A 20,913-nucleotide genomic window follows, 5' to 3' on the forward strand; every position below is an offset into this window, starting at 1 on the left:
AAAACTGACAACAGCTCAAATTTAGAAAGCATTTTCTCAATAATTAATTTTATAACTGATAAGGTGGCTCAACACACAAAAGACTGAATACAACCTCAGAGTCACAAGCTCCCATCATTAAGTTTGGGTGTTCACCTATCTGCCTCTGAATGATAGGTAGGTGAGAAAAGCCCACACAAGTAACATATAAAATGAATACACCTTGTGGCCACACCTAACATACGTTTTATCTATCAGGATTGTGCCTGAGAATCAAGATGTTACATTACTAACCAGTAATCAGTAATGCCGTTCTCCAACTTCATCATAAACCACATCTCACGTATAAAGAAGATTGCAAAGTGAACAACTTCTGATCCTCAGCAGACAGACCCATGTATCACCCACTCTGTTTTGTATATACCCAATTTATACAAACAATTATGCTGCCTAAGGTGCTGACTTCCACTGATGGAGGGAAATGAACTTAGAAAATTTGTAACACACTGCTCCAATGTGTTACACTTCTTTTGCGAATGGTTAGTAGAGAAAGAATAACCCAAAACTATCTATCAAAGCTGTTCATGTCTTTAAATTTATAGTCCAAGCTGGCCAAGATACAACACAGATATAATTTCTTCCATTTTCTTTGTTGAAAATATTGAGACAAGCTTTAATATGGGGAACAAGTAATCCTCTCTCTTCCAGACTTTTGAGTGTGCCACTTAAAAACACGTAAGGCAGCTGAAAATATCAGGAAAAAATTGCACAAGCCAAGCTATTGCTGGCTTGCAGTGCAACGTTACTATCTTAGTATCCTTAAATCAAGTACTGTAAAGTGGGCCCAACACTTACATTATTGTCAGAAAACTGAATGTACTGTATATTAAACTACTGAGATCCAACCAAAAAAAAAAAAAAAACCCCACACTCCCTTAAGTGAAAAAGCAGATGAGTACTATGTCAGGATATGATACACAGCCTTAGAAACAAAATTAACTTCACTCATAATAACTAGAAAAACATGTGATAGCAAAATGTTCTTATTCCCTACTCTTCTAAGTGCGGTATCAGCAGGGTTTTCCAAGTCATATTTCAAAGCTATGGTAAACACGTATTATACATTAAGCATAAGCATGTTCATCGTATAGGCAAAACACCCTGCTTTTACTCTAACCTCTGCCTCTTGTAAGATATCACTACCACTTTTCTAATGGTTCCTTGTTAAGCAACCTACTTTTGTATTTGCAACAATTTACTGTGAAAATGACCAAACTTCCTCCCACTTGCATTCATTCTCTGCACAGACTACAATTTGGCCACAACTCAGCTATAAATCCCTAACTCACAATGAACTACTCATTAGAGAAATACGGAATACAGTGCCTGAAAAAAACCCCACAACTTCCTTATTTTCACAGAGAAGTTTTAACAGCAGTCTCATTGTCCTGCTAATGTTTTCAAGAAGCTATCAGAACTTAGTCAACTATCAGAAATTAATTCTATTCTAGCAGAATAGAACAGAATTCTTCTCCAGAGAAACCCCTGCCCTTGTACATTTTCAGAAAATGTACTGTATACTGTTAAAAAAACCCAAGAAATTAAATCAGAAATAATATCAAAAGCACAAACACAGACTTGGACAAAAAAAAATTGAAATTTACTATTCAATTCTAAACACAACACTAAACAGAAAGAAAGAAAATTCATTAATGAGTCATTATGTATTTAGTCAATACTCAGTGTGGTCTCATTACCCAAGTAGGTTACACCTAATTAAAACTTAGTGCAAGATTCTCATACAAAGACTAAACTGGATGTTGCAGACTGTCAGGATTTTGAGTGGGGCCTGACCGCTGAACCTGCACAACTCTTGAGAAACTCTTGCTAGATACTTCCCACTTTTAAGCATGTCAGTGCTGTACATACTTCAAGGTATTATACTCTCCAAAGATGCTAGGAAAAAAACCCAAACGAATTCCTGCTTCATATCCACCTTCTGAATGATCATATCACCTGGTATTGTTTCAGCTGGCCATGCAGTACACACAGCATTTTCTATCTGCACTGCTGCTGGGCATGCTGTATAGAGACTCAAGGAGGGAGAGCAGGGAAGAACGACAGGTACCACATTCCAAACATTTTAAGCCAGACTATGTAACAAATTGCCCACAGGACACTAAAATAGGTCCAAAATGATAGGTTTGTAACACTTAGACCTAAAATGAAATGCCTCTAGGGGCAAAATACCACTCTGGTATCAGAGGTACCAAGCAATAACACTGCATGATTTTCACTCTGTTTGCTTGAATCTCTAGACTAAGGAGGTTGAAACAATTCAAACAAAACAGACTTAAAACTGAAGGAACCAAGAGTATAAGTCTGCATGGCTTCTCTTTGGGGAAAAACACTACCACTGTACAAGTCTTGCTTTTCATACTTTTAATTTACTCTTCTTCTAGCCCACAAAACACATGTGCCTAATCATCAAGAAAATAACTGAAGAACAATTAATATAAAACTGAGGCCTAAAATTAAAAAAATCTCTTCAACATTCAACCTACTATACTCTAAATGGTGTGAGAAAGTACTAAAAAAATAAAAGGTTAAGAAAAGCTCACAATTAAGAGCTTCCTATTATTGCTGGCCTCCCTAATCCATGGGTATCAAGGACTCAAACATCTGCTCTTCCACAGCAAAACCACAATCAAGCAATACCTTTTTTTATCCCACAAAATATTGGCAGAAAATGTTCTATAAGCAAAATGCATAGCTGAGATAAATAAACAACTTCTTATAGTATTTAAATCAAAACTAAAATCCCTCATCAAGCATCACAATTTGCAAACATATTTTTAATGAATCATAACTTTTAATCCAGCATAGCAGACTATCACATTAAGAACAGGTCCAGAAAGAGCAAGCCCTGTTAGCATACATACCTTTGTCCTTCTTGAAGTCTAAAGCATCTTCTTTATCCGTCACTATTTCCTTCATGTTGATAATGCTTTGATGATTAAGCTGTCGAAGAATCTTAATCTCTCGAATAGCTGTAATTGGAAACCCTTCCTTTTCATTATCCAGTCGTACTTTCTTCAGTGCTACCATTTCCCCTAAGAGAAAATTTAAATAAAAGCCATTAAGATTAGCAACCAAACCATGGGATTTAGTATTGATTTGTATATTTGTTGTTCACAACCCTGATGCTTGCATCAAACACTATGCTGAACAGAAATCAGCATCACATACAGAAGCAAAACTACAAATGAGAATTTTCAGCTACACACACTATAACGGCTATCCTCCTTCCTCCTGCACTACTCACTCACATATCCCAATATTCCATGTCAACCAGTAAAGAGCGATTATCAGCAGCAGCTTTAGAGACAGAGGCCTGTGACTGCTCTGGATTTCTTAATACTGCATTACCACTGGTCAGAATGCATGTATCTAGCCAGAAATACTACGCAGCTCAAGGTATGAGGCAGATGACTAAAGAGTCCTCAAATTCATCAGTATACTTTCTACAAGCACAAGTGGCACTGCCATTTTTACAGTGAGGAGATTTTCCCTAACTATTTTACTGCAGGGTGGGCTGGATCAAACTGGAGTCTACAAAATGGCAGGAGCGTGATCTACTCATGATGGAGGATGTCTACAGACCATACATGCTAGTTCAATCATTTTGTTCTTGAAATTTATTGCTGTGTCTGGGAAGTTTACTGACAGCCCGGGTATCTGTGTTAGTTCTAAAAAGTACTTACCCTACACTAACTTACACGATACACTCACAATAGATCATATTCCAGCAAGACACCACATCCACTTGCTCTGAAAGCCCATTACACAGCTTCTTCTAAGGTATCTCAAAGGCCATAATGCCACTCTCCACACAGGATTTGAATCCAAAGCTAACAGATTTGCTTGCTGTATCTGTACAGACACCTTCAATGCAGAAAGCGACAACTTCTATGGGAGGGGAGGTTAAGAGATGACTGTGATGCACAAATAACCTGAAGTTTGCCAAAAAGGCAATATGGTTATGAAAGGACTAAAATGCAAATATGCAAGGAAGAGTATCTCAGGAGATCCTAACAATGATTTGCAAAAGTTCTCAAGGTAGAGGCAAAAATCTGTGACAGTTCAGTTAGAACTAAAGCTGAACTGACACAAGGACAGGTAAAGAATAAAGAAGGAATTATAATCACACTGCTTATTCTTCTGGCGATCAGAAAGAAGGAACTGAGGCTGGTATGTGCTCCAATGGGATCCAGTTACTGCTGAAGTAGAAAATGGTCCAGCATTGAAAGCATGCACAAATAAGCCAGAAGGGTAAGCAATCATGGAAAGAACTACTAACTAATCACAAAACAATCACACAGCATACAGCATATATAAGGAATTTGGATAATCTATTTAGAAGTAGTGACAATATTATGTATCCTAGTGGTGACTGCTCACTCATCTCAGCAATATTTTAATATGAAATTAAAAAAGAATCTGACTATTGTAAAGTCAGTTATATTGCAAGAATACCCCTTGTGCAACTCTTCACGGCTGTGTTGCACAGAAGCAGATTCTCTTCCTACTATGAACTAGTGACTACTGGAGTACAAACAACCATGACCCAATTTTATGCATAGCTTCTTTCACAGTTACATCCCTTTACAAACCTCATTACAGTTTGCCAGCCTGTCTTTAGCCTCTCTTCTTTACTAGTTCAACTTTATCGAGACCATCAAAACTCAAAAACTAAGAATCAGAATTTAGGACTATTCAGCTACATTTCAGCCACAGCTTTGCAGAGAAATGATTTTCCAATGCAGCAAACAATAATTTCTGATTTAGACAAATGCTAAACTTAAAACTGAACACACCAATAACTAAAAAACTTCAAAACATAAGAGGACAGAATACCACAAATTTTACTCAATATAAAACAAAAACCAAAACCATCCTATTCACTTAAAATTGTAAAACTACATTTATCTTTTTTGAACTTACCTGTATCTTTATCTTTGGCTTTGTAAACTTGCCCATAAGTGCCTTCACCAATAATACCGATGATATCAAATTTATCCACACAGCGCTTTCCCCAGTCTATTTCTTTTTCTTTTGTTTCACCATGTCGTGGTCCACATATTCTACAAAGCAACAAATATTTTAAGAATACAGCTAGTGTGTCTATACATTGTCTTAACTTTGAAGACACTCTCAACACTAATTGAGACATTATTAGTTAACTGTCTTACTACTATTAATTAAGTGGCAATAAACCATGCAGTTTGAGTCAAGCCACATTAATATTAAAAATGTCAAAAAGCAGAACTCTTTCGACAAGAACAAATTTTAAAGAAACTATTATTATTTCTTACTTGCTTAATAAGCTTTTAAAAAAAAGTTTAATAAACATACTTTGGTCTTCTCTTGCTATGTAACTGAACTGCTGGTTTCTTTTCTTCAGGACTTTTGGGTACCTCAGCTCCTCCAGGCAGCTCAGGTGGAAGAGGCAAGTCTGCAAGCAGATGGCGAAGTTTCTTCTCTGTTTCTTTAACTGACTTCACTGAAAGATTTTCTCTCAAACTATTAAAAAAAACATTGTTTTGCTAATAAGTTGAAGATAGTAGAATATTAGCATAAAGGCAAAACTTATTAGAATTATTTTTCAAAAAATAATATATTCTAGACTGTGAATGCACCAACATTTGAAATCTGCTTTTAAAATTTGCAGGACTTGGATAAATGACTCAAATAGCTCTTTGGAAGATGCACAGTTAACAACCAAAATTCCACAGAACTGTGAAAGCAGACCTTCCTGGTGAAAGCTGAGGTAAGATGACACAATAAGCCTTACCAGGCCAGACCTCTTCTGCCACATGAGCTTCTTTCCAAGCTTATGGCCTAGACTATTACAAATATTTAGAGCTCAGGTGCTGCCGGACATCAAAAGTACAGTGGTAAAAACTGTACTCTGACTTCCCATATAAGAGAGAAGATCTGACTAACCCAGTTGTCTCTAAAATTGGTCATCACAGCTAATGAGCTTCATGCTTACATTAACACTGCCAGGCATTACAAGCCTGTCCACATCACCTCACTTACAAATTGTAATTGCATGCATCTGCTGAAACACCCCAGATTCAACACATGTCTAGTGATCAGCATGCATATCAAGTGAGAAAAAAAAATACCAGATGAAAATAATGACAATGATTTTCTGACATGGGTTACTGATATCTGACTGATTTTTAACCAATCATAATTAGGTAACAGATACTGTTCATCTCTGTCTTGAGAAAAATCCCCAAACACACGTACAGCATCTTTTAACAATTACACAGTGATCTTAGAAATGCTCTTACCATTCTAATGGGGAATCATAACTGCTGCAGGATTTTTTTTTTTCTTAAGTACATGGCTCAATTTTACCACAACTTCTTTTAGTTTAGCTAGATTTGTTCAGCTACTGCATATCCAGTAATTTTAAAGCCATGATCGTCTCTAAACTTTTTATAATTACATAATTATTTCTCTCCTATGGGACACTCACACAATATTCACTCTTTCAATTTCCATCACCGTATCAATAAAACTTAAGTCATGCTTTGAGGGGACATTTACCAAGTTAGCTGCATTTGCCAAATGGTACTATTCATCCTTCTCTGTGACAGCTTTTCAACAACTTCTTACCTGCTTAGTTTCGTAGATAAAGCAGGAACTTCTATAAATGGAAACATATTGCCAACTCACACAATACAGAATGCATACATTTTTTTCTTACTTTTCTTGCAATAAGTAGTCCTTATATATTCAAATAGAGAATTCCAGTGTATTGCATATGTCTATGCTTCTCTGTCACAACTGAACCCTTTGATGTCCTTTTACCGCTTCCTAAACTGCCACTGCCCCATTTTAAAGAAGCATCACAAGGAAGCATAGACTGCCCTCATCACAAATATAATGGTTAATATGCTATAAAGAATAAACCACCTTAGTGCAGTGCATGTAACTGTCATGGCAATAAAAAACTCTTATTTTGAAGTTTATATAATAGTATTTCTCTCATAATTTTTCCCCAGAATTTTCAATATGAGTGAAAGCCTAACATATGAAAGGTTCTGACACAGATTTTAAAAGTAGCACATGAAAATAGAGGCAGCCAAGAGCAGCTTCTTTTTCATTAATGACCAGGGCAATTTTCCCTTTCAGCTAACCTGCACTGCTGGGTAGCAACACTGATGTTCCCTTAGGTTGCTTATTTGTGAGTTTATGAGATTCTTACTGAAGGAACCAGACAGTTCTGCATAGCATCGAGCTCCAACTTTCTTTGTTGACACAATTTCCCCACAGTAACCTACAGCCCAAGTTAAATACCTTTGCCCTCCTCCGCCTCTGTTCAATTAAAAACATTGATCTTTTTCCTTTGATGACTTAAACTTTATCATTACTTATAATTTCTGATCCAAAGTTTATAACATCCTACAGGCAAAACTAAGCAAAGCATAAAAGACTTTCAATTACTCCTCATTAATCTTTCTAATGCAGCTTTTGGTTTTGAAAGGAGAATGAGCCCACTTTGAAAGGAGAATGAAAGAACCACTGCTCAATTGTAGCTTAACTCCTCAGCCTAGCTAACTTAAAACAGATAATATCAGAAGCAATCATCCAGCTTCAAATGAAATCTCATTTCATGTTGTTGCAATTAATATTTCAATGCCAGCAATATTTAGTTAAACTACATAGACTAGTTTTTAGATAAAACAGTAAATCTTGCTCACAGTATCAAGATTCTCATTTACCTGGAGAGGATGGCTTTGTCACAAATGTAAAGGTAATCATACATGCGCTACACCATTATTACATTTGCTAGAGTTTAATGCTGAAGGGCAAGAAACTCTTTCTTACAACTAAAAAATAATATATAATTATCTAATACTATGTTAGGTTGCATTTATTTCCCAAGGCTTCCATGCAGCCTTAATGTTTAATACAAACTTAAATTACTAGCCAACACATAAGAAACATTTTCACCTCTAGCTAAAAATTTCTGTCTTACTTGTGAAGTGATTTCTTGCATACATGTGAGAGGCATGTAGCACCTTCAGCAAAACAAAACAAAACAACCCCAAAAAACCCAAAAATCACAGCAGAGATTCTCTGTTAGGACTACAAACAGACTTATCATAGTCTAAATTCATATGACACTTGGGACACAGAAATTAATATCTTCACTACAGACCAATTTTTACACTTCAAAATTAGCACAAATGGCAAGCCAAGAACCTCATTTCCATTATACATACTCAAAGTAATATTGATGTTTGAAATAAATTACACTAAAATAACACCCTACTATAAAACAATTGCCTTGCAAAGGGAAGAGAATCTTTTCTTCGAACCCCAGCTAAATAATTTTCTCATATTGCTACTGAATTCTTTACAAGACTTTTTATAGAAAGATTCTTCTTAGACCAAATTCTTCTTTTTTCAAGAACTAAAGTTATTTTTAAGATCAAATTCCTCCAGTTCATTAACAGTCACCAGTCAAACAGCTGAAGAGCAAGAACAAATTAAATAATGCATTAGCCTGACCTGGCATATAGTTTTATATTTATTTTCCAAAGGAAACAACAACAACCATTATAAAAAGGAACAAACAATCCCAAAAGCAGATCTCTGTCACAACTCACCTATCAGTTTCTTTATCTTCAGGCAGCGTGGGAGGCAAAGGCAAGGGTGGTAGTGTGGAGGTCGGTAGTGCAACAATTCGATCCTTCTCCTTGGCTACTACACTTGGTGTACTTGGTTTGCTTTTCTCTTTTACGGGGACCGGTTGCTGCTTCACAACAGTCAATTTATTCTCTTTTACTGCTGCAGGCTTCTGTTTGGTAGTTTTGTCTGCAATTAAATTATTTTCTGCTTTTGTTTCAGGAAGTGAGACCTTTGTTTTTGCCTTGTCGTTTTTCAGATTTGCACTACTGGTAGGAGAAGGTGTATGCTCCGTTTTGATTTTCTTCAGGTCTTTAACATTGTTCACCTGAGGTGCACTTACAGCAGCATCAGTGTTTCCCTTAGTAGGTGTTGAAGTATTGGAAGCTTTTGCACTAGCTTTGGCTGCCTCAGCAGCTCTTGCTTTCTTGTTTTTGTTCAGCTCAGCAGCCAGGCTACTCTTCAGAGTCAATGTACTAGGAGAAATACTTGAATGACGACTTCTGGATCTAGACAATCTGTGTCTGCTACGAGACCTGGAGTGCCTTGATGAATATGGACTTCTGCTTCGAGATTTTGCTGATCTCCTGTTTCAAAAAAGTAAAGATTTACCCAAAAGAAGTCTAGCTGCTTTCCCAGCACATCTACTTTTTTGACAAATTACATTTTTTAAATCAACTCTTATCACCATGATAATAGAATAAACAGAAATCTATGAAGTAGGAAAGACCATGCATTAAAAAAAAAATTCTATAGTTAACCAATCAAGATTCTACACCCTCCTGTTAGAAGACATGAAAATTCTCATACGTAGTTTCTCATCTCACAGAACTACAAAATACAATACTTATAAAAGGCAAGAAATGTTCTGCTCGCCTCACTACTTAAGAGACATTTTTCTCCTTAAAGAAAATCTTAATGTATGCAACTTGTACAAACACCTTTAATATATACAGTACTTGAGAAAAATTCAACTGAATACATAGTCAGAACTCAACAAAATGAAATTAAAATTACACAGGACAAGAGAAATCTAAGCAACACTGTTTTTAATTGTAGGAATGTCTGAATTTTCACTTCCATAAATATCAAAATTCATTAACTGAGAAAAAAACGGAACACTAAAGAAAAAAATTGAATACTAAAGGCTGCAATGTAGCCGACTGAAAGACAACTTTCCTTTTCTGAAATCTAATTGTACAACTTCAAAAAGAACCAAAACAAACAACCTCCCCAGCTCTGAAAAAGCCCAAGTACCCAACATTTGTTACAGTTATTGACAAGCAAACATAACCCACAAATGGGACTATGCTATAACTGCATCTGAATGCAAACACTAACAGAAAGAAGAAAAAAAGAAAAAAATCAAAGCAACCACATAGCAATGTTATGAAATAAAGTAAATTAAATGTAGGGGTTTTCATCCATTTTACCATACCAAGAATAACAAGGATATTCATCAGATTTACAAGTATTTTCTTGATTAAAGTTTGATGGAAATCTATTTTCCTTATTTGGAGGAAAAAGCATACTCAGGATTAAAAACACCCAGTCTTCATCAGGTGAACAAAGAAAAAAGTATCAAGAAATAGCAAAAATAAAACTTACTGAAGATACAAGAATTTCAGAGTTCAAAAGATAGCACACCAATGTATGGAGGTTGCTAAAAGAAAAGGAAACAACAAACCCAGACCAAACCAACAAAAAAAAAGTAACCCAATAAATAAACCAAAAGAATGCCAGCTACAATCCCTATGATCAGGACTACCCATCCCACACCAAATTTAATTTTACTGACAATTAAATCAATTCAGTTTTAATTATCAACACACAAAATTACATCACAATGCTTCAACTAAACAAATATTTAATCTAATACAATAACGTTTCTTTTGTGTGCAATATTGACTAATTTCTAAATTTACACTCTTGTCCTTTTATAATGCAGGAACTCTTACCCAATAAAAAGTCACTCAGATAAATCAAAAAGTGACTGAAACAATGTGTATGCACACTATATCGTATAGCACAAGCTTCAAACTTCTACAGGTGAAATTGATCCAAAGGGCTAGAGACTCATGAATGAAAAAAAAAAAAAATAAAATAAAATAAAATCCCAGATGAAGATAACTCTTGGAAACTAGCACAGTTCAATTATACACCAGGAAGCAGGTTTTATAGGATTTTCTGGCACAGCAGGGTCACAATAACAGATAGCAATAATAATAATAATCCTAAAAGTTTTTTACACTTTAACTGAAAAAAGCCTCACAATTCTCTTCTAACAATTTTCAACCAAAATATAACGTTTGGTTTACTCAGTAAAGAGATATTAATGTTCATGTCTAATAAACACCAAATGAAATAATAATATTGGGCAAAAAAATTCCACTGAAAACTCTTTCTTCATTATGAATCCTGCTGCTGAAGTAATTTTTCTCATTATTTTGAAGATCTAAGTGCTAAATCCCACAGAATATATTCAGAGGCTTGGCCAAACAGGAGTAAGACTAAAAAGGTACAAAGTTCCATTATACAGAGTTAAAACAATGTAGCAGGAAGAAAAAGGGTCTAAAAAATACATGCACTTCAAATGCTATACCAGAGCTCTCTTCGCGAGGAATTACTGTAGATCTCAAACAGAGGTGTTACTGCTGCAGATTTGCACCCGCCCTGGAATCAGTATCATTGCATTTCTCCAGCATCAAGCACAAGCTAAGAGTCCCCGTTAGTCCTAAACTGACTTCTATAAATGGTGCATCATTTGCAAGGATGTCACTGACCTGTCTTGGAAAAAATTTCCTTGCACATCTTGTTTATAAATCAGCTATTTCAGACTGACTCTCTCCAATTACCTGTAGAACATAACCTCCATCCCAAGTATATCATTGCAACCTGTACTAAAATTAAAACACACCCTTAAAGGTCTCAAAATGAGCCCTACTTCCTTCGTAAGGATGATATGGGGTTTCTTGTTCATTTTGATTTATACCTAACAAAGAAAGTAATCACGTAACTAACAAATACAGACGTAATTTCACATGCACTAGAAAAGAGAAGTAGCAGCCTAAAACAACACAGTTGGTGAGATACTGTGCCTGATTCTAAGACTGGTTCTGTTCCACTTTGGCACCAAAAAAAAACCAGGTTTGTTTAGCTCACTACTAAGGATAAAATGAAAAAAAATCTGTTCAAATCAATGACAACTAATTTCATCATCTGATTCAGCTACCATAACTCAGTGAGGAAGTGGCAGTTTTGAAAACGTAGGGCAAAAATGACCTACACTTCTGTATTTCAAAAACAAGTAAGAATTGACAGTGGATTGATGTGTGTACTTTACCAATACTAGTCAAGAGAGTTTGGGCCATGGACATGAATTTATGCAAGCTCAGCTGAAAAAAAACCAAACCAAACCATCATCCATCATGGGTTTCACACTCCACATGACAACTACACAACTTTTCCATGTCAGAACTGCATTCATGTGGGAGACAGCAGATGTGCATGCACACAAATAGTTAACCTTCAATCCCAGTACCTATTACAGCCCTTAATAGTGGATCAAAATGATAGCAGTCTAGTTATGAAATATGTTGACTGATTATAACAGCGGTTATAACACTGCACTGGTTTAAATTTTCCAAAAACTTTTCATTATTTATGTCAGAAAAACTATTATATTACCTATATATGGTACCTTTAGCAGCCCAGAAACCTTAGCAAGAATCCCTTCCTGTACCTGAACCACTGAGGTAGACCCTAGAGAATACAGCAAAAGCATTAATTATTAATGCAAAAGCATTTTCAACCAAACTGACAAATCCTGAATTTTAAGTAAAAAGCATATTTGTCTAAGTGCTAATTATTCAAGTTACAATGATAACACCTGCTGTTTTCATAAGCTTAATGGCCTTTCTAAACACTCAACTATCACTTTCTTTCATCTGTGTAGTTCAGAAGTCCCAAAAGACTAAACAAGTTATGTACTAGCTTTCACCTATAAAAATGTGTCCAAAAATATGGACACATTTACAAGCTTTTCCTCAAATCTTATACAGCACTCAGAGTGGAAAAATATTGCCTAATACATAATAAAACCAGCCAGCTCACTCTGTTCAGACCTAACATTTGACATAAAAGATGAAGTCACAGAAGCATAGAAATGCACTTGCACAACAGCCAGTGTCTGCCAGTTAATGGGACACTGACTACCTAGTGAGACCCTGAAAACACACCAGGAGAGACATCTGAAGTATAGTCTAAATCTTCCAGCAGGTCTCTATTAAATGTGTGTGCATGCATACACATACATGTAAAATGCCTTATCTGACACTCGACACCAACTGATTCAGATGTAGTCAGCAGCCTGTTTTTAACGCAGTAAAAAGGAGCAAAAGAACGATGGCTGCAACTGCACAGACTTGCAATGCAAAAAGCAAATACATTGAACAATGCAATTCAAATTTCTCTTCCTGAAGTAAGGAGAGATCAGGAAGTTTACTAAACCTAAAGGCCACATTTCACTCTCTTAAACTGAAGCACCAGCATGTGTTGTTAACACACAAGGGGAGAGGCTAATAAGAAGCCTAAGTTATTAAGAAGGTAACTTTCCTTCGATGCTTCTCCCTGTTTGCACCCACAAGTTCTGCCCCATTTTAGGGTACCTTTGCCACTTAAGCCATTAATAGTCTTCTTTCAGCATCTTGAATTCACTTCACACAAGTGTAGATCCCTACAGAGAGGACAACTGCCACACTTCATGACACTTGTAAAATCCTTTCTGAGCCATATACAGATGTCAGTGTGTTTTTATATATAGAGGGTGATGACAAAAAAAATAGAAAACTTATGTGCCTGGAGACTATAAGTTTGCACAACTAAACTAGCTGCAAAGGGACATGGAAGAAATTACATTTTAGCTATAGCTATAAAATAAAAGGCAAAACAAACAAACAAGCAAAAACATTAAGATATTCTCTACAAACCATATAGGAGACATATTTAAAGAAAGCCATAGAGGGAGAAAGCACTAGTAAGGAAGCCACCCTGAAACCAAAACTCCATTTTTCAGGCCAAGAAAAATAGTGCCCTCAAAGATGAAAGGGAAAAAAAACAAAGGTTGATTTAGGTATCACGGTTCTGTCTTTCAATTTTTTGGTTTTGCCTAGTACCCAACATTTCATAAAACAAACAGGTACTCATTGTTTCTTTGCTTCATACAATGGACTTAGCCAGTTTAGAAAAAACTGCTTAAGAGATCAAAACGTTTTGAATTACAGTTTTCAAAACTGTTACAATGTTTCTCCTTCCTGACAGGCAACATTTTATTGCACTTCACGGGATCTCTAATAAATTTACTGATTAATTTAACAAAGAAAAAAAGTCTACTGATATAATACCACTTACATTCTCGAGCAGAAAATGAAAGAATTCCAAATAGTAGCTTAGAGTACTAATTTTTACTGTCTTGATATTTAAAACCCGAGAGGAAAGAAAACTGTTACCTACGTCAGATTTCCAGGAATACATTTCATTCATTCAGCTTACATGGTTTTTCTTGCCATGCTACATTTTTAGGTGTTTCATTCCGTCCCTTTCAGTACCCCCTCAATACAAGAAAAAGTTACATTTTATTGACAAATCAGTACAATCATGTCTTATCTTCTCATGTTTCTAAACTTGAAAACCTCTTTTCTTCTTAACTGCTTTAAGAGCAAGCTTAATCCATCATGCTGGTGGCCAGCTACATGTTACCTAAGTGCAAACAATTTTGTAAGGGTCTGTGAGCTGAACAAGGGAACTAACTTTGTCAGTAACTTTTAACAATGCATAACACAAAGGGATTTATGAGAATATAAAGGCAAAACGAAGAAACCTAACAGTCCAAAGGAGGTTAAAACAACCACTGTAGCCCATGTCTTTCTTTAACCCAGAGGTAATGCTGGACTACTGACTAAGCACTGCCATCCTTCCCTGCGCAGCAAGTGTATTTGAGAAGAGAGACCTAAATTTAATCAACTGGCTTCACAACAGACCTTTCAAGACATTTACAACCCCTTGGTAACATAAACCACCTTGACAAAACACTTTAGCTCATACTATAGCTTTTCCATGTTGGTCCAGCAGGCAAACATATAGTTCATTTCTTTAAGCCATTACAGTAATAGTATTCTTTCACTTGATACCTTATTCATTAATTTTATTTTCTCTAGCCCCTAGTTCAAGGTTACATTCTATGCAGCTCTGCAACCAACCTCCTACTCAGCTGCTTTGTACATGAAGACTACATAACCTGCCTTACTGATTCAAACTAAAGGTAAGTCTTTAAAAGGGTCTCTAATACATACTGGAAAACTCTGAGCTAGGCTTTTATTTGTTTCTTGAGCCTGCTTTAAACCCCTCTATTATCACATGAGAACTTGTTCTACAAAGAAATCAACTAGCAAAAGGTCAAGTCAACTCAAAATCTGTGTTCAAGCACATTTGAAGTTAAATTTTCAAATTAAATTTTTTTTTCAATTAAGGAAAGAAGCACCAGCAACAAGGAAAAAGGAAAGGCACATGAGCAAAAGGCAAAGGCAGCAATGCACACTGGAAAAATTAGCTACTCAAAACAGTGAAAACCTAGAGTGGTCCATTTTAAATTCTGCAAAATACAGTTTTACTAACCAAAATTAGAGAGCTTTAACTCATTTTTTTTTAATCTATCTTTACTAATCAAGGGGGGGTCAAACTCTCTTAATCCTTTAAATTCAAAAGTAGTAGAATTACTTGAACTGAAGTAATTTTCCTATCATTGTATGGGACCACAGCTTCTCCATTTACTAGCTGAATATGTATTTTACTGTTTTCCCTACACTTGCGATTTTGCACATAAATGACCCATATTCTGCAGAGCCTCACTACTACAGACTAGGTAACCAATACAGACTGAGATTACTCCAGTACCAAAATAAAAATAAATCTTGTATCTTTTCTATAAGCAACATCTATGCACATAGTAGCACTATCTAGTAGTGCCCCACCCACTTACTTTTATCTAAGCAGATGGGTAGGTGTATCCAAATTTGGAAAAATGCAATTACTCATCTATACTGCTAACTGATTTAAATGTGTGATCACATAACATATGACCAGACTCAAGTTACAAAAAAGTTCTCTGGAAACTAGTTTAGCATGAAATTGTACGAAGCAAGAGACTGTGTCTGCTTCTTTTGTCAACCATGGGGTTTGGTTGAGAATTTTTAATTTAATCCAGTCATTTTACCAGTAGAGAAATAAATACCTCATACTTTTGGAAAAATTTCCATTTTGAAAATATGCACGTGCTACTTTAGAACTGTTGTGTTACCCCATCCACAAGAAAATAAGAGTAATACAAATCCACCAGCAACAAGTAAAGAAATTTTGTCCAACAAGTGAATACAGGTCAATCAGTTCATCCAAAACACAAACTTTCCCAGCTATTACAATGGAAAAAGTAATTAGTCTATCATTTAAAGAGTAATCACCAAGTATGGAACACATATCCAGTGTCTTTGCTTCTCCTTAGAACCCACAGCCAAACAACATCACCTAAAACCAGCTAAGTCAGTACTGCAATTCAAACCTCACAACAACTTTGCTGCTTCAAACTAGCAAAGTTGACTTCACTTGTTTCCCTTCAGCTGTTTACTAGAAGTTTCTCCCTAAGCAGCTCAGACACCTAGATTTAAAAAATCACCATTAAACACACAGGCTTTCCAAGCATGCTAGAACTGCTTTGTAATAATTTTCTACATACCAAAATAACAGGGTAATTTACATAACATTAGAGAAGACACATAGATGAGACATAAAACAAAAAGAGCAAAAAGACTTGCAGGCTGAAATACTCAGTCACATAAAAAGTCCCTGCTATCTGGACATCATTACAGCTGGATACAAGCCCAGAATTAAGCCTTTAAGTCATCCACATGAAGGACACAGGTGCTGTAAGAAGGCATTGCCTTCATGAAACTGTAATACTCTCTCAAGTCTAAAGCCACTGTATCATTAGCAAAGAGGACAGCAAAATGTTCAGCATTTTGGCTGTAGTACTACACAGTCAAGCAAAAAAGTGATTATGACATAGTTTTGAATGGTTAAAAAAAAAAGTATAAACCTCTACCTTTCTATTCCCCCACTGCCATTGCAATATACATTATGATCGATAGCTGTGTGGAAGGAAAAACCACTGGCTTTCATTTCTCCACAACAGGTAAACATTATTAACAATTTATCTTCACACTATAAGGTCTCTTTGTTTTCTGTGACATTTTTGCAATGAATGCCCCATTAGGACAGACCTTTCTACATATAGAAACCTCTCCTTTTCACTCAGCCATTCCAATTCCTCTCCTGAACGCCTGACAGTCTGCATTTGTCTGTAAGCAGTTAAAAACTGAACGCAAATTACAATTCAACTGGAGGGAGGAAGAAAGGCGAGAAGTCACAAAGCTAACTTCTAGAAACAGATCTGCAGGCTCAAGAAAGCCTTACTCACTGCAGAGTGAATACCAAAATCAAGAGATTCAAACTTTTGTGCTTCAAATCACAGGCTCACTACCAACAGAAAAAGAACACTCCTACAAAACTCTACTACAGCCCAATTAGTCAGTGCATACAGAACCCTGAACTTAACTGGGCTGTCAATCTGGTTAGTCCTAAATGCAAACCTCAAATGCATAATTCTGTGCATCATTATTAGCTTTCTTATTCCAGGATATAAGCAACTACAGAAAATAGTCTGATTCCTAGGGCATGCACATAATATTGCTGTTGTGCTATTAGGCAAATAATTTTCAAAGTGTATTTTAACCAATTGTAACAGAATCTCACAGAAGAACAGCATGATGTTTTCAGAGCAATTACAGTGTTTTCTTCTTGGAACACCCTACTGCTTACAAAATTATTCCATACAACCACACCTTTAGACAATCACTATTCTTACCCCACAGTGCTTTGGCTCTATCTCTCTGAACAAAGTAGGACACAGCTTTGTTACTTTGCTCTTTAAACAGCATTTAATGCACACCCAGGACAGCAGACTCTACCAAGAGCTCAATGAAACACGGAACAGCTTTATCATGTTCCCTGGATACCCCACAGGACACCCCAAATGGTGATCAACATAAAGTGCTTATCAAAAACACCAGAGAACAGTTCTCAGACAAACCACCAGGTAATGCCTTGTAAACAAAATTCTTGCCAGTGGAACAACACATTGCTGGATACCTTTAAAACTGAAATCCAGACATGAATTTAAGCAGCTCTACAAACAACAAGGCAATAGTAAGATTCCAATACAGGAAATAAAAATCTTCAGTTATAAACACATACTAAGCAAATACTTTTAAAGTTCCAGTGCACTTTTCTGCAGGTTAAAATATTCTGAAGAGCTTTAATTCCACAACATGGTTTGCATCTGATGAGAAAGATACAGCCCACACTTCCTCTCCACATAAAATTCAAGATCTCATGCAATGCTGATCTTTACACCCTGAGTTCCCACTAAAACTGAAGAAAAATTCTCTGCAAGCATGCATTAATTATATACACATGCATAACCTTATCAGGTAAAGAGCTTATGTTTTTCATAGCTTATGCAAAGTTCAAGACAATTTATCAAAACATGAGACTGACTCAATTTTCTGGCAAAACAGACACCCCAAATCCTTCTATAGACCTCTAAAAAGAGCAAGAAAACACTTGTAAACACAAATTGCCTGTCAGCTGGTTTTCTCTTTAGATTAGCAGAAATTAAACCAAACCCAGATATATTCAATATGCATCCTATTTTACCCAAGAACAGAATACATAAAAATGTACCAGAACGTCTGTACTTTGTAAGCAAAGATTTAAAAATCAAAATTGGTCTTTTAGAAAACCTGTCCTCAAAGGACCATCTTCTTTCAGTCACTCTCATTTGAAAATGTTCTCATATCTTTTAACATGTAAAAGCCTTTTTCCAGCCAGGTGGTCTCCCACGAAGAGAAACCAGCCACGAAGTGTTACAGGCACTCGCGTCTCCCTTTCTCCCCGAGAGACAGGACGGGAAGATCTTTGTACTTCTCCCTCTCCCCTGCCCCTCACCCCAGCTTTCTGGCAGCAAAAGGACAAGAGAGAGGGATTGCTGCTGGATGCAAACCTCTCTGGCCTCTCCTGCATTCCTGCCCCAGTCATTACTCCCCTCCTCCACACAGCGGGCCCCCAACCCATCCCGCCTTCGCCCCCGGGCCCGGACTTACCGGATAACGGGGCTGTAGGGGCTTCGCGACCGGCGCCAGCTGCTGTAGGGGCTGGGCGACACATCCCCGCCGCGCTCGTACGAGCTGTGCCGGCTGTAGCTGGGGGATCGGCGTCGGCTGTAGGGGCTGAGTGGCGAGCGGGCGCCCACCGGGCTGAGCGACTTGCGGCTGCGCTGGCTCTGCGAGGAGCGGTGCAGAGGAGGGCTGTCATCCCGGCCGGGGCTGGGCGACGAGCGCTGCCGCCGGTACGCCTTGGGCTCGAGCTTGTCGTCCCGGTAAGCTTTCGGAGGGTCCTTGTACGCCGACGGTGGCTCTTTAGCCGCTTTAGTCCGGCTCCGGTGCGATTTGCTCTCCCGGTCTTTCCTGCTGCTGCTGGGCGAGGGGAGGGAGCCCTTTCTGCGGCTGTCGCTGCCACAGCCGCTGCTGCTCTTGAGTCCCTCCCGGTCTTGGCTCCCAGTGTGGTTGTGGCGGCTGCGGGATTTGGAGGACGAAGAGGGCTCGGATGCCCCGCGGCCCGGTGCCGCCGTCCCCTCCTGCTGCGTCTTTTCCTCTCCTCGCCGGCGATGCTCTCGGTGCCGCTCCTTGGAGCGCCCGCTGCTGCTGCGGTGCTCCCGACGGGACCGGCCGCTTCGCTCCGCCTCGCCCCGCTGCCGCTGGGTCCCACCGCCCGAGGAGGAGCCCGGGCTGCCCCCACCGCTGCCCCCGCCGGCCGCGCCGCTGCCCAACAGTCCCTCGGACTGGGAGCTCACGTCGTCGTATTCCTCCACCAGCGTGCTCAACCCGCCGCTACCGCGCCGCTTCTCCGCTTCCTGGGTGCCCCCGCCGCCGCCGCCGCGGCCCCGCCGCCGCTTGTGCCGGGAGCCCGAGCGCCGCTTGCCTCGCGGCCGCTTCCGCTCCCCGCCGTCCCCGCAACAGGAGGAGGCGCCGGTGGCCGCCAGGAAGAGCAGGGACTGTGGCGGCAGCGGCGGCTGCAGCAGCGGGGGCTGCAGAAGCGGCGGCTGCAGCAATGGGAACAGCAGCGGGTGCGGGGCCGGCGGCGGCGGCTGCGGCTGGGCCGCGAAGCGCTTCCGTCTCCGGTGGTGCAGCCGCTTCTTGTCGGCCGCCGCCTCCACCGCCGTGCTGCCGCCACCGCCGCTGCCCCAGCCCCGGCTGCCCCCGCTCCCGCCGGCCGCCGCGTCCGAGGTGCTCGGCATCGAGCTCGCTCACGGCCGAGGGCGCGGCCCAGGGAACCCGCCGCCACCGTCGCGCTCAGGGCGCCATGGGGACCCGGCGGCGCCGCGCACACGTACCGGGACGGACACCCGCGGGCCGCGCCGGGGCCTCGCTCGCTCCCGCACCGCCCGCCTCACATGGGGCCGCACCAATACATACGGGGTCGGGCTGAGGCCGGGGCTGGGGGCGCTGCCCGATGCGGCGGCGGCGGAGCGGCACCGGCAGCGTCCCACAGGCCGGCGCGGCCTCTCCCGCAAAACGGAAGTGTCTCCTAGCGGCGGCGGCTCCTCCTCACTTCATTCTGGGCCGCGGGCGCCGCCGCGCAGGGACACGGGCATGGGGCGCGGGCCTCCTCCACTTCTTCCCTCAGCCGCTCCCGGCAGGGAGGCTGGGTCGGGTCAGGCCAGGCCGGGCCGCCTCCGGGCGAAGTATCCAGGGCCCTCCGCGGCTCCGATCCCGGTTCTCCTGCCCGGCGGGTCCGCACGTATCGGGGCCGCTCCCGCGCCGCCGGTGCCCAGGAGCACTCTCGCGGCCTCAGCGCCGCCGCGCGCGGGTGACACACGCACCGGGGGGGGGGGGGGACACGGACACGGCCCGGCGGCGCGCGGCGCATGCGCAACGCCGAAAGCAGGCGGGGGAGGGGGAACGCGCCCCGCCAATCGGGCGCGGCGCTGCCGCCTTCGCCCGCATGCCCGAGAGTCGCCCCGCTCTCGCGAGACTTCATCGGCCCTTCCCTTCGTCC

The 20,913-nt window shown here is 39.9% G+C and overlaps 1 protein-coding gene across 3 annotated transcripts in view; it reads right to left on the reverse strand.

Annotated features, from left to right (window-relative positions):
- The window catches only part of CDK13 (cyclin dependent kinase 13), a 44,659-nt gene extending 24,507 nt beyond the window's left edge, over nt 1–20,152 (reverse strand). For all 3 annotated transcript variants that reach the window (XM_066557272.1, XM_066557280.1, XM_066557262.1), the window contains exons 1-5: nt 18,960–20,152; nt 8,670–9,275; nt 5,395–5,562; nt 4,984–5,123; nt 2,922–3,092 (exon numbers count right to left, since the gene is read on the reverse strand). In XM_066557272.1, the coding sequence (XP_066413369.1) occupies nt 2,922–3,092; nt 4,984–5,123; nt 5,395–5,562; nt 8,670–9,275; nt 18,960–20,152 (2,278 nt within the window). The remainder of the gene's footprint in view (nt 1–2,921; nt 3,093–4,983; nt 5,124–5,394; nt 5,563–8,669; nt 9,276–18,959) is intronic.
- Nucleotides 20,153–20,913: the final 761 nt, after the last annotated feature.

This window comes from Molothrus aeneus, chromosome 1, assembly GCF_037042795.1.
Source record: "Molothrus aeneus isolate 106 chromosome 1, BPBGC_Maene_1.0, whole genome shotgun sequence".
Classification (NCBI taxonomy): Eukaryota; Metazoa; Chordata; class Aves; order Passeriformes; family Icteridae; genus Molothrus; species Molothrus aeneus.